The 12,626-nt window shown below is 55.7% G+C and overlaps 1 protein-coding gene across 1 annotated transcript; it reads left to right on the forward strand.

Moving 5' to 3' along the window:
- Positions 1 to 8,414: 8,414 nt before the first annotated feature.
- On the forward strand, positions 8,415 to 12,234 carry VAMP3 (vesicle associated membrane protein 3). Its single transcript, XM_032131831.1, has 5 exons — positions 8,415 to 8,554; positions 9,775 to 9,856; positions 10,454 to 10,612; positions 11,216 to 11,267; positions 12,022 to 12,234. Coding segments are annotated over exons 1-5 (315 nt in total). The 5' UTR covers positions 8,415 to 8,552; the 3' UTR covers positions 12,042 to 12,234.
- Positions 12,235 to 12,626: the final 392 nt, after the last annotated feature.

Below are 12,626 nucleotides of genomic sequence, written 5' to 3' on the forward strand. Positions count from 1 at the left end.
TGCGGAGGGCGATGTTCCCTGGCGGAGTAGCCCCGGGACTCCCACGGGAGCACTGCCAGCAGCAGCCGAACCCCGGCGTGTGACCGGCCCTGCTCTGGTCACCGACAGCGGCGTGCGGGTGCCGGGGCAGCATCGGCTCCAGCCCCGCCGGCACCCGGGGCAGCGAGCGCGGGGGCCCCGCCGGGCGCCCCTGGAGCCAGGGCGGAGACGAGGACAAGGAGAGCCCCGGGCCGCCCGCGGACACCAGTGACAGCACCACGAAATGCACGTGTCTCTGTGTCCGTGTGTGTGTGTACGTCTGTCTGTCCGTGTGTGTGTCCGTGTCTGTGTGTGTATCTGTGTGTCCGTGTCTGGGTGTGTGTGTGTGTGTCCGTGTCCGTGTCCGTGTCCGTGTGTCCGTGAGTGTGTCCGTGTCCGTGTCTGTCCGTGTGTCCGTGTGTGTGTCCGTGTCCGTGTGTGTATCTGTGTGTCCGTGTCTGTCCGTGTGTCTGTCCCCGTGTCTGTGTATCTGTGTGTCCGTGTCTGTCCGTGTGTCTGTCCCCGTGTCTGTGTGTGTATCTGTGTGTCCGTGTGTCTGTCCCCGTGTCTGTGTGTGTATCTGTGTGTCCGTGTCTGTCCGTGTGTCTGTCCCCGTGTCTGTGTGTGTATCTGTGTGTCCGTGTCTGTCCGTGTGTCTGTCCCCGTGTCTGTGTGTGTATCTGTGCGTCCGTGTCTGTCCGTGTGTCTGTCCCCGTGTCTGTGTGTGTATCTGTGTGTCCGTGTGTCTGTCCCCGTGTCTGTGTGTGTATCTGTGTGTCCGTGTCTGTCCGTGTGTCTGTCCCCGTGTCTGTGTGTGTATGTGTGTGTCCGTGTCTGTCCGTGTGTCTGTCCCCGTGTCTGTGTGTGTATCTGTGTGTCCGTGTCCGTCCGTGTGTCTGTCCCCGTGTCTGTGTGTGTATCTGTGTGTCCGTGTCTGTCCGTGTGTCTGTCCCCGTGTCTGTGTGTGTATCTGTGTGTCCGTGTCTGTCCGTGTGTCTGTCCCCGTGTCTGTGTGTGTCTGTGTGTCCGTGTGTCTGTCCCCGTGTCTGTGTGTGTATCTGTGTGTCCGTGTCTGTCCGTGTGTCTGTCCCCGTGTCTGTGTGTATCTGTGTGTCCGTGTCCGTCCGTGTGTCTGTCCCCGTGTCTGTGTGTGTATCTGTGTGTCCGTGTGTCTGTCCCCGTGTCTGTCCCCGTGTCTGTGTGTGTATCTGTGTGTCCGTGTCTGTCCGTGTGTCTGTCCCCGTGTCTGTGTGTATCTGTGTGTCCGTGTCTGTCCGTGTGTCTGTCCCCGTGTCTGTGTATCTGTCTGTCCGTGTGTCTGTCCCCGTGTCTGTGTGTATCTGTGTGTCCGTGTCTGTCCGTATGTCTGTCCCCGTGTCTGTGTGTGTATCTGTGTGTCCGTGTCTGTCCGTGTGTCTGTCCCCGTGTCTGTGTGTGTGTATCTGTGTGTCCGTGTCTGTCCGTGTGTCTGTCCCCGTGTCTGTGTGTGTATCTGTGTGTCCGTGTGTCTGTCCCCGTGTCTGTGTGTGTATCTGTGTGTCCGTGTCCGTGTGTGTGTCCGTGTCCGTGTGTGTATCTGTGTGTCCGTGTCTGTCCGTGTGTCTGTCCCCGTGTCTGTGTATCTGTGTGTCCGTGTGTCTGTCCCCGTGTCTGTGTGTGTATCTGTGTGTCCGTGTCTGTCCGTGTGTCTGTCCCCGTGTCTGTGTGTGTATCTGTGTGTCCGTGTCTGTCCGTGTGTCTGTCCGTGTCTGTGTGTGTATCTGTGTGTCCGTGTCTGTCCGTGTGTCTGTCCCCGTGTCTGTGTGTGTATCTGTGTCCGTGTGTCCGTGTGTCTGTCCCCGTGTCTGTGTGTGTATCTGTGTGTCCGTGTCTGTCCGTATGTCTGTCCCCGTGTCTGTGTGTGTATCTGTGTGTCCGTGTCTGTCCGTGTGTCTGTCCCCGTGTCTGTGTGTGTGTATCTGTGTGTCCGTGTCTGTCCGTGTGTCTGTCCCCGTGTCTGTGTGTGTATCTGTGTGTCCGTGTGTCTGTCTCCGTGTCTGTGTGTGTATCTGTGTGTCCGTGTCCGTGTGTGTGTCCGTGTCCGTGTGTGTATCTGTGTGTCCGTGTCTGTCCGTGTGTCTGTCCCCGTGTCTGTGTGTGTATCTGTGTGTCCGTGTGTCTGTCCCCGTGTCTGTGTGTGTATCTGTGTGTCCGTGTCTGTCCGTGTGTCTGTCCCCGTGTCTGTGTGTGTATCTGTGTGTCCGTGTCTGTCCGTGTGTCTGTCCCCGTGTCTGTGTGTGTATCTGTGTGTCCGTGTGTCTGTCCCCGTGTCTGTGTGTGTATCTGTGTGTCCGTGTCTGTCCGTGTGTCTGTCCCCGTGTCTGTGTGTGTATCTGTGTGTCCGTGTCTGTCCGTGTGTCTGTCCCCGTGTCTGTGTGTGTATGTGTGTGTCCGTGTCTGTCCGTGTGTCTGTCCCCGTGTCTGTGTGTGTATCTGTGTGTCCGTGTGTCTGTCCCCGTGTCTGTGTGTGTATCTGTGTGTCCGTGTCTGTCCGTGTGTCTGTCCCCGTGTCTGTGTATGTATCTGTGTGTCCGTGTGTCTGTCCCCGTGTCTGTGTATGTATCTGTCTGTCCGTGTGTCTGTCCCCGTGTCTGTGTGTGTATCTGTGTGTCCGTGTCTGTCCGTGTGTCTGTCCCTGTGTCTGTGTGTATCTGTGTGTCCGTGTCTGTCCGTGTGTCTGTCACCGTGTCTGTGTGTGTATCTGTGTGTCCGTGTCTGTCCGTGTGTCTGTCCCCGTGTCTGTGTGTGTATCTGTGTGTCCGTGTCTGTCCGTGTGTCTGTCCCCGTGTCTGTGTGTGTATCTGTGTGTCCGTGTCTGTCCGTGTGTCTGTCCCCGTGTCTGTGTGTGTATCTGTGTGTCCGTGTGTCTGTCCCCGTGTCTGTGTTTATCTGTGTGTCCGTGTCTGTCCGTGTGTCTGTCCCCGTGTCTGTGTCTGTGTATCTGTGTGTCCGTGTCTGTCCGTGTGTCTGTCCCCGTGTCTGTGTGTATCTGTGTTTCCGTGTCTGTCCGTGTGTCTGTCCCCGTGTCTGTGTGTGTATCTGTGTGTCCGTGTCCGTCCGTGTGTCTGTCCCCGTGTCTGTGTGTGTATCTGTGTGTCCGTGTCTGTCCGTGTGTCTGTCCCCGTGTCTGTGTGTGTATCTGTGTGTCCGTGTCTGTCCGTGTGTCTGTCCGTGTCTGTGTGTGTATCTGTGTGTCCGTGTCTGTCCGTGTGTCTGTCCCCGTGTCTGTGTGTGTATCTGTGTGTCCGTGTCTGTCCGTGTGTCTGTCCCCGTGTCTGTGTGTGTATCTGTGTGTCCGTGTCTGTCCGTGTGTCTGTCCCCGTGTCTGTGTCTGTGTATCTGTGTGTCCGTGTCTGTCCGTGTGTCTGTCCCCGTGTCTGTGTGTATCTGTGTGTCCGTGTCTGTCCGTGTGTCTGTCCCCGTGTCTGTGTCTGTGTATCTGTGTGTCCGTGTCTGTCCGTGTGTCTGTCCCCGTGTCTGTGTGTATGTGTGTGTCCGTGTCCGTCCGTGTGTTTGTCCCCGTGTCTGTGTGTGTATCTGTGTGTCCGTGTCTGTCCGTGTGTCTGTCCCCGTGTCTGTGTGTGTATCTGTGTGTCCGTGTCTGTCCGTGTGTCTGTCCCCATGTCTGTGTGTGTATCTGTCTGTCCGTGTGTCTGTCCTCGTGTCTGTGTGTGTATCTGTGTGTCCGTGTCTGTCCGTGTGTCTGTCCCCGTGTCTGTGTGTGTATCTGTGTGTCCGTGTCTGTCCGTGTGTCTGTCCCCGTGTCTGTGTGTGTATCTGTGTGTCCGTGTCTGTCCGTGTGTCTGTCCCCGTGTCTGTGTCTGTGTATCTGTGTGTCCGTGTCCGTCCGTGTGTCTGTCCCCGTGTCTGTGTGTGTCCGTGTCTGTCCGTGTGTCTGTCCCTGTGTCTGTGTGTGTATCTGTGTGTCCGTGTCTGTCCGTGTGTCTGTCCCAGTGTCTGTGTGTGTATCTGTGTGTCCGTGTCTGTCCGTGTGTCTGTCCCCGTGTCTGTGTGTGTATCTGTGTGTCCGTGTCTGTCCGTGTGTCTGTCCCCGTGTCTGTGTGTGTGTATCTGTGTGTCCGTGTCTGTCCGTGTGTCTGTCCCCGTGTCTGTGTGTGTATCTGTGTGTCCGTGTGTCTGTCCGTGTGTCTGTCCCCGTGTCTGTATCTGTGTGTCCGTGTCTGTCCGTGTGTCTGTCCCCGTGTCTGTATCTGTGTGTCCGTGTCTGTCCGTGTGTCTGTCCCCGTGTCTGTGTGTGTATCTGTGTGTCCGTGTCCGTCCGTGTGTCTGTCCCCGTGTCTGTGTGTGTATCTGTGTGTCCGTGTCTGTCCGTGTGTCTGTCCCCGTGTCTGTGTGTGTATCTGTGTGTCCGTGTGTCTGTCCCCGTGTCTGTGTGTGTATCTGTGTGTCCGTGTCTGTCCGTGTGTCTGTCCCCGTGTCTGTGTGTGTATCTGTGTGTCCGTGTGTCTGTCCCCGTGTCTGTGTGTGTATCTGTGTGTCCGTGTCTGTCCGTGTGTCTGTCCCCGTGTCTGTGTGTGTATCTGTGTCCGTGTGTCCGTGTGTCTGTCCCCGTGTCTGTGTGTGTATGTGTGTGTCCGTGTCCGTCCGTGTGTCTGTCCCCGTGTCTGTATCTGTGTGTCCGTGTCTGTCCGTGTGTCTGTCCCCGTGTCTGTGTGTGTATCTGTGTGTCCGTGTCCGTCCGTGTGTCTGTCCCCGTGTCTGTGTGTGTATCTGTGTGTCCGTGTCCGTCCGTGTGTCTGTCCCCGTGTCTGTGTGTGTATCTGTGTGTCCGTGTCCGTCCGTGTGTCTGTCCCCGTGTCTGTGTGTGTATCTGTGTGTCCGTGTCTGTCCATGTGTCTGTCCCCGTGTCTGTGTGTGTATCTGTGTGTCCGTGTCCGTCCGTGTGTCTGTCCCCGTGTCTGTGTGTGTATCTGTGTGTCCGTGTCTGTCCGTGTGTCTGTCCCCGTGTCTGTGTGTGTATCTGTGTGTCCGTGTCTGTCCGTGTGTCTGTCCCCGTGTCTGTGTGTGTATCTGTGTCCGTGTGTCCGTGTGTCTGTCCCCGTGTCTGTGTGTGTATGTGTGTGTCCGTGTCCGTCCGTGTGTCTGTCCCCGTGTCTGTATCTGTGTGTCCGTGTCTGTCCGTGTGTCTGTCCCCGTGTCTGTGTGTGCATCTGTGTGTCCGTGTCCGTCCGTGTGTCTGTCCCCGTGTCTGTGTGTGTATCTGTGTGTCCGTGTCTGTCCATGTGTCTGTCCCCGTGTCTGTGTGTATCTGTGTGTCCGTGTCTGTCCGTGTGTCTGTCCCCGTGTCTGTGTGTGTATCTGTGTGTCCGTGTCCGTCCGTGTGTCTGTCCCCGTGTCTGTGTGTGTATCTGTCTGTCCGTGTCCGTCCATGTGTCTGTCCCCGTGTCTGTGTGTGTATCTGTGTGTCCGTGTCTGTCCGTGTGTCTGTCCCCGTGTCTGTGTGTATCTGTGTCCGTGTGTCCGTGTGTCTGTCCCCGTGTCTGTGTGTGTATCTGTGTGTCCGTGTCTGTCCGTGTGTCTGTCCCCGTGTCTGTGTGTATCTGTGTGTCCGTGTGTCCGTGTGTCTGTCCCCGTGTCTGTGTGTGTATCTGTGTGTCCGTGTCTGTCCGTGTGTCTGTCCCCGTGTCTGTGTGTGTATCTGTGTGTCCGTGTCTGTCCGTGTGTCTGTCCCCGTGTCTGTGTGTGTATCTGTCTGTCCGTGTCTGTCCGTGTGTCTGTCCCCGTGTCTGTGTGTATCTGTGTGTCCGTGTCTGTCCGTGTGTCTGTCCCCGTGTCTGTGTGTGTATCTGTGTGTCCGTGTCCGTCCGTGTGTCTGTCCCCGTGTCTGTGTGTGTATCTGTGTGTCCGTGTCTGTCCGTGTGTCTGTCCCCGTGTCTGTGTATCTGTCTGTCCGTGTCTGTCCGTGTGTCTGTCCCCGTGTCTGTGTGTATCTGTGTGTCCGTGTCTGTCCGTGTGTCTGTCCCCGTGTCTGTGTGTGTATCTGTGTGTCCGTGTGTCTGTCCCCGTGTCTGTGTGTGTATCTGTCTGTCCGTGTCTGTCCGTGTGTCTGTCCCCGTGTCTGTGTGTATCTGTGTGTCCGTGTCCGTCCGTGTGTCTGTCCCCGTGTCTGTGTGTGTATCTGTGTGTCCGTGTCCGTCCGTGTGTCTGTCCCCGTGTCTGTGTGTGTATCTGTGTGTCCGTGTCTGTCCGTGTGTCTGTCCCCGTGTCTGTGTGTGTATCTGTGTGTCCGTGTCCGTCCGTGTGTCTGTCCCCGTGTCTGTGTGTGTATCTGTGTGTCCGTGTCCGTCCGTGTGTCTGTCCCCGTGTCTGTGTGTGTATCTGTCTGTCCGTGTGTCTGTCCCCGTGTCTGTGTGTGTATCTGTGTGTCCGTGTCTGTCCGTGTGTCTGTCCCCGTGTCTGTGTGTGTATCTGTGTGTCCGTGTCTGTCCGTGTGTCTGTCCCCGTGTCTGTGTGTGTATCTGTCTGTCCGTGTGTCTGTCCCCGTGTCTGTGTGTGTATCTGTGTGTCCGTGTCTGTCCGTGTGTCTGTCCCCGTGTCTGTGTGTGTATCTGTCTGTCCGTGTGTCTGTCCCCGTGTCTGTGTGTGTATCTGTGTGTCCGTGTCTGTCCGTGTGTCTGTCCCCGTGTCTGTGTGTGTATCTGTGTGTCCGTGTCTGTCCGTGTGTCTGTCCCCGTGTCTGTGTGTATCTGTGTGTCCGTGTCTGTCCGTGTGTCTGTCCCCGTGTCTGTGTGTGTATCTGTGTGTCCGTGTCTGTCCGTGTGTCTGTCCCCGTGTCTGTGTGTGTATCTGTCTGTCCGTGTGTCTGTCCCCGTGTCTGTGTGTGTATCTGTGTGTCCGTGTCTGTCCGTGTGTCTGTCCCCGTGTCTGTGTGTGTATCTGTGTGTCCGTGTCTGTCCGTGTGTCTGTCCCCGTGTCTGTGTGTGTATCTGTGTGTCCGTGTCTGTCCGTGTGTCTGTCCCCGTGTCTGTGTGTGTATCTGTGTGTCCGTGTCTGTCCGTGTGTCTGTCCCCGTGTCTGTGTGTGTATCTGTGTGTCCGTGTCTGTCCGTGTGTCTGTCCCCGTGTCTGTGTGTGTATCTGTCTGTCCGTGTGTCTGTCCCCGTGTCTGTGTGTGTATGTGTGTGTCCGTGTCTGTCCGTGTGTCTGTCCCCGTGTCTGTGTGTGTATCTGTGTGTCCGTGTCTGTCCGTGTGTCTGTCCCCGTGTCTGTGTGTATCTGTGTGTCCGTGTCTGTCCGTGTGTCTGTCCCCGTGTCTGTGTGTGTATCTGTGTGTCCGTGTCTGTCCGTGTGTCTGTCCCCGTGTCTGTGTGTGTATCTGTGTGTCCGTGTCTGTCCGTCCGTGTGTCTGTCCCCGTGTCTGTGTGTGTATCTGTGTGTCCGTGTGTCCGTGTGTCTGTCCGTGTCTGTGTGTGTATCTGTGTGTCCGTGTCTGTCCGTGTGTCTGTCCCCGTGTCTGTATCTGTGTGTCCGTGTCTGTCCGTGTGTCTGTCCCCGTGTCTGTGTGTGTATCTGTGTGTCCGTGTCTGTCCGTGTGTCTGTCCCCGTGTCTGTGTGTGTATCTGTGTGTCCGTGTCCGTCCGTGTGTCTGTCCCCGTGTCTGTGTGTGTATCTGTGTGTCCGTGTCCGTCCGTGTGTCTGTCCCCGTGTCTGTGTGTGTATCTGTGTGTCCGTGTCCGTCCGTGTGTCTGTCCCCGTGTCTGTGTGTGTATCTGTGTGTCCGTGTCTGTCCGTGTGTCTGTCCCCGTGTCTGTGTGTGTATCTGTGTGTCCGTGTCTGTCCGTGTGTCTGTCCCCGTGTCTGTGTGTGTATCTGTGTGTCCGTGTCTGTCCGTGTGTCTGTCCCCGTGTCTGTGTGTGTATCTGTGTGTCCGTGTCTGTCCGTGTGTCTGTCCCCGTGTCTGTGTGTGTATCTGTGTGTCCGTGTCTGTCCGTGTGTCTGTCCCCGTGTCTGTGTGTGTATCTGTGTGTCCGTGTCTGTCCGTGTGTCTGTCCCCGTGTCTGTGTGTGTATCTGTGTGTCCGTGTCTGTCCGTGTGTCTGTCCCCGCGCCCGCTCGCGCCGCTCCGTTGTTGCCGTTGCCGTTCCCGTCACCGCCCGGGGCGGGCAGGGTCGGCACAGCGCCCCCCAGCGGCCGCAGCCCGCGGACGGCGGCCTGCGGGGGCACGGCCATGGCTCGGCCCCGCCCCAGCCCCCGCCCCGGGGCCGGCCCGGACCCGCTCCCGAGCCCCGTCCCAGGCTCCGCCCCGAGCCCGCCCCGATCCCGCCCTGGGCCCCGCCCATCGCCTCCGCCCCGATCCCGCCCCGGGCTCCGCCTGTCGCCCCCGCCCCGATCCCGCCCCGGGCTCCGCCTGTCGCCCCCGCCCCGATCCCGCCCTGGGTCCCGCCCCGTGAGTCGTCAGCGCGGGGCGCCGCGCGCAGTTCCCGCTGGACCCGCCCGGGTGCTCCCGCTGTGGCCCCGTTCCCGTCCCGCCGTCAGGATGTGAGTGCGGGGCGAGCTGGGGCAGCTGGGGAGCGGGGCGGGAGCAGGGCCCGGTCCGGCGCCGCGGGCGGGGGCTCCGGGAGGGGCTGCGCGGAGGGGCGGTCGCGGCCGGCGGCGGAGGCGAGGCCCGGCCCGGCCCGGCCGTGCCTTGGGGCGCGCCCCCTGCGCCGCTGCTCGGGCCGGTACCGGGGCGCTGGCCTGGGCTGCGCTGGCCTGGGCTGCGCTGGCCGGGCTGTCCCGCCAGCCCCGGGCGCGTCTCAGAGCGGGGCCCGCCCTGCCGGGAGAGCGCCTGCTGGGCACCGGGGCGTTGCTCTGTTCGGAACCTCGCAGGAAGCCAGTGTCATTTCCGAGGCTGTTCACCTGGAACTGGCACTGAAGCAGCACCGAAGGGTGGCGGCAGTGCCAAAACAGTGATACTGTATTGTACAGTGCCGGCTCTGAGCCTTGTCCTGGGTCGCGCGTTGTGCCTGTACTCACTAGATGCAAGTTAGAAGCTAACGTGCAAACGTATAAATACCGGAAACAGTAAGACTGGGCTGTTTGGAGTGCCAGGATGCTCTAAACAAGCATCTGATGTGGAAGAACATGGACGAGGAAATTGAGTACAGATACTTCCAGAGAGACGCATTAAAAACCGGCCAGGTGGTGAAAAAGTAATGAGGAGTATGTGCAGAAGCTCTTGCATCCATTACAGAGTGTTGTAGCTGGTGTAAAGAACTCTGTTATGAATTCAAAGCTTACCAAAGGTAAATTCTTGTATTTGCCAAATACTTGTTTCTTCTGGTGCTTTCTCTTGCTCTTTACCAACCATTTCAAAAGAATAGAGAAGCATTGCTGGAAAATCACATAGTTAGTATAAGTATTAAGGTTTTGCATTTAATTTTTTGTAGACTACTGTTGCTTGAAACTTAGTACTTGTGTTCATATGGGAAAGCAAGGACACCCCTGAGCCCAAACGTCTCACTCTTTGAGCCCTATGGACCACTGTTGGAGCTGTCCCCTGCCTCATTGCAAAGTGTGGTATTAGCAAGCCACTGCTGCCTCTTAGCACAGCAGGCAATTTGTTGACAAGATGTTTGGGACAGTGTGTGACTTGTGCCCATTGTCAGCTGTTAAATCACCATTTCTCCAGTAAGAAACTGCCCTGTATTTTTTCCAATGATACAAGTTCCCTGTTTTCAGGACTGTCAGATGTATAATGATGACTTTCTTTACTGCAGGTCAGCCAACGTCCCTGGAAGCTCAAATATGGCTGCTGGAGGCAATCGCCGGCTTCAGCAGACTCAACACCAAGTAGATGAGGTAAAAGTCTGGTCTGATAGTAGTGTCATCCTCTTCCTGCAGGAAACCTATGTAATTAGAAGGGATATTTTTGCTAAAGCAGTTTCCCCTTCATTATGTGAAGGGGAAGCAGCGAGAAGTTCCCAGTGTCCAAACACTAGCTGCAGTCTTGGTGCTTGAGGATTTGACATAAGTAAAGATAAAAACCTTTGCTTACAGAGAATTAAGTTTCTTCCTCATCAGTAGCCATGAGAGCTGACTGCCAAATGTGATTTTTGTGGAGTCCGAAAGCCAGGCTGGCTGGCAGGTTTTTTTTTGATGTGGTTTACTGTCATGTTTATATGCCTCAACTCCTTCTGAAGCAAATCAGGAATTATTTCCCAGGTTTGAAGGAATGCCAGCACTACTGACTTTTTAAAGTAGGCACTAGGGGCTTCTAGCCACAGGTGAATTTCATAGTTTTCTTTAAGCTTATGACTGCATATACTAAAAGGCAGTAGCTCCTGCTTCTGTGACAAGAAAACGCTGGGTACCACGTGTTGCTGTCTGTTGGCTGCAAGTATGTTCCACTGTGTGTCACACAACTGGTAACTTACTGTAAGCATTGAACTGCTCTAGGTTGTTGACATCATGAGAGTGAATGTGGACAAGGTATTGGAGCGAGATCAGAAGCTGTCAGAGCTGGATGACCGCGCTGATGCCCTGCAAGCAGGAGCTTCCCAGTTTGAGACCAGCGCGGCCAAGCTGAAGAGGAAGTATTGGTGGAAGAACTGCAAGGTAACCTTGGCTTGTGTGCTTACACTGTGCAGTATTGCAGGTCAGCATCTCAAAAGGCAGAAAAAGTTTAGCCAATGTTATTTACGTTAAAGCATGGCTCAGTGGCTGGGTGAAGTAACAACAAGCTGCATTACTGGCCATGTTGCCCTATGCAGGATCTTGTCTAAGATGGTAATGGCCAGAGGGGAAGCATGTCAGTAATCTGAGGCTTTGAGAAACAGGAAGAAAAGGCTAAAAATGCATAGCTTGAATTAGTGTGCAGGAAGTATTAGAAAGTGGAAGAAGCTCACTCAGACTCCTGTACTTGTAGCTGTTGCCAAAGGTTGGAGTCGTCTTTGGTGAGTAACTAAACAGCTTGTGTATTCCCTCGGGACAGTGTTTATGGGGAGAAAACCATATTGCTCTGTTTGCCTGTGTGCATGGCCTGCCATCCCTGAGTGCTAGTAGTGGACTGAGCTTGCTGACTGAAGAACTTTTGCTTGCCACGTTAGATCTGACAAACAGTGCTAAAAGTCCCTTGCAGGGGCTGTTTTCCTGTACCCTGAGGGGCAGTCGATGCTGTTGCATGGTGTGTAGTAAGTGTTGTATGGCTTTTTTTCACAGATGTGGGCAATATTGATAGCTGTTGTTGTCATTATCATCATCATCATTATTGGTAAGTTTGACCAAAATGGGGATTTCTCCTAGATTTGGAATGGATGGTGTTAATTTGCTGACTGGTACAGTTTAAGCAAAGCCAGGATATTCAGGTGGAAGTATATCCAACATGAATTTGAAATAGCAGTGAGGGATTTAATAATTGCATGCAGTGAGTGGCAAACTGTGATAACGTGGGAGCTCCAGTACCAGAATCTCAACCACGAGTGAGGGTGACAAAGGTGAAAGTGGAAATAGCAAGGACTTGGAAACCAGGAACAGACTTGGGGTTTTTTTTTTAAAGGTGCCTGTTGCGGAAGTGTAACATGAGATTCCACACGCCTTCCTTGTCTGAGAACCGTTATCATCTGCCTTGGCTTCCTGCTAGAGGAACCTTTTTTGGTGTGGCTTTGTGTAGAGGTTTTGCTGCCGGGTGAAATGAGAGACTACCGCTGGGTTAGGATAGAGAGCCAGGGCCTGTATGGTTCAGTCTTTTGAGGCTTCATGTAATCGCCAAGTATTTAATGGGAAGACAAAGTTTTTAAGTTTGTGCTATAACAGTAACAAACACAGCAGTAACCATTGACATCAGAGACGTAGTCCTGGTGTGCAAACACAAGGGAAAACTACAACTAAGAAAACCAACATGGGCAAATTCTTAGATTTAAGGGATTTAAGAGGGATTTATTTCTATTATCTTAAATTCTTAAAATGCACGATTATTATGGTGAGGTCCTGAAGGACATCGTCCAACCTTTTTCTTCTCTTTGTAGTCTGGAGTGTGTATTCATGAGTTACAAGAAGAAACTCAGATCAACTGAACGTACCTTTGAGAATCTTCTTCAGCCTCTCCACTTCAAACCTGCTGCCTTCTCAGCCCGTTTACTGCTGTTTAAAGCAAAAGTATTTTGATTACTGAGATGTTAACTAACTTTACTGGTCGCCTTAAGACACTCCTGTCATTAATTACTAACCAGCACAGCTCACCACTCGCACAGTGCCTTAATGAACCGGGGCGCGGAGCTGCCGGGGCGGGCCCGGCTCCGGGGTCCCACCGGGCCACGCCCCCCCACCGGGCCACGCCCCCCACCGGGCCACGCCCCCCACCGGGCCACGCCCCCCCACCGGGCCACGCCCCCCCCACCGGGCCACGCCCAGGGGCGGGGCGGCCCTGCACGTGGCGGCGGGGCATGCGCGCGCACGGGGGCCGCGTGCGGCGCCGCGTGAGGGGCGGGGCGGTGCCCCCGCGCGCGCCGGCCCCGCCCCCCGCGCGCGTTCTCCTCCAATAAAGCGGCTCTGACCCCGCCCCCGCCTCCTCCTCTGTCCGCGGGGCGCGGCGCACGTGGCGCGGGTGTGTGGGAGCGGGGCCGCCGCGTGC

The sequence above is a fragment of the Corvus moneduloides genome, chromosome 22, assembly GCF_009650955.1.
Source record: "Corvus moneduloides isolate bCorMon1 chromosome 22, bCorMon1.pri, whole genome shotgun sequence".
Taxonomy (NCBI): Eukaryota; Metazoa; Chordata; class Aves; order Passeriformes; family Corvidae; genus Corvus; species Corvus moneduloides.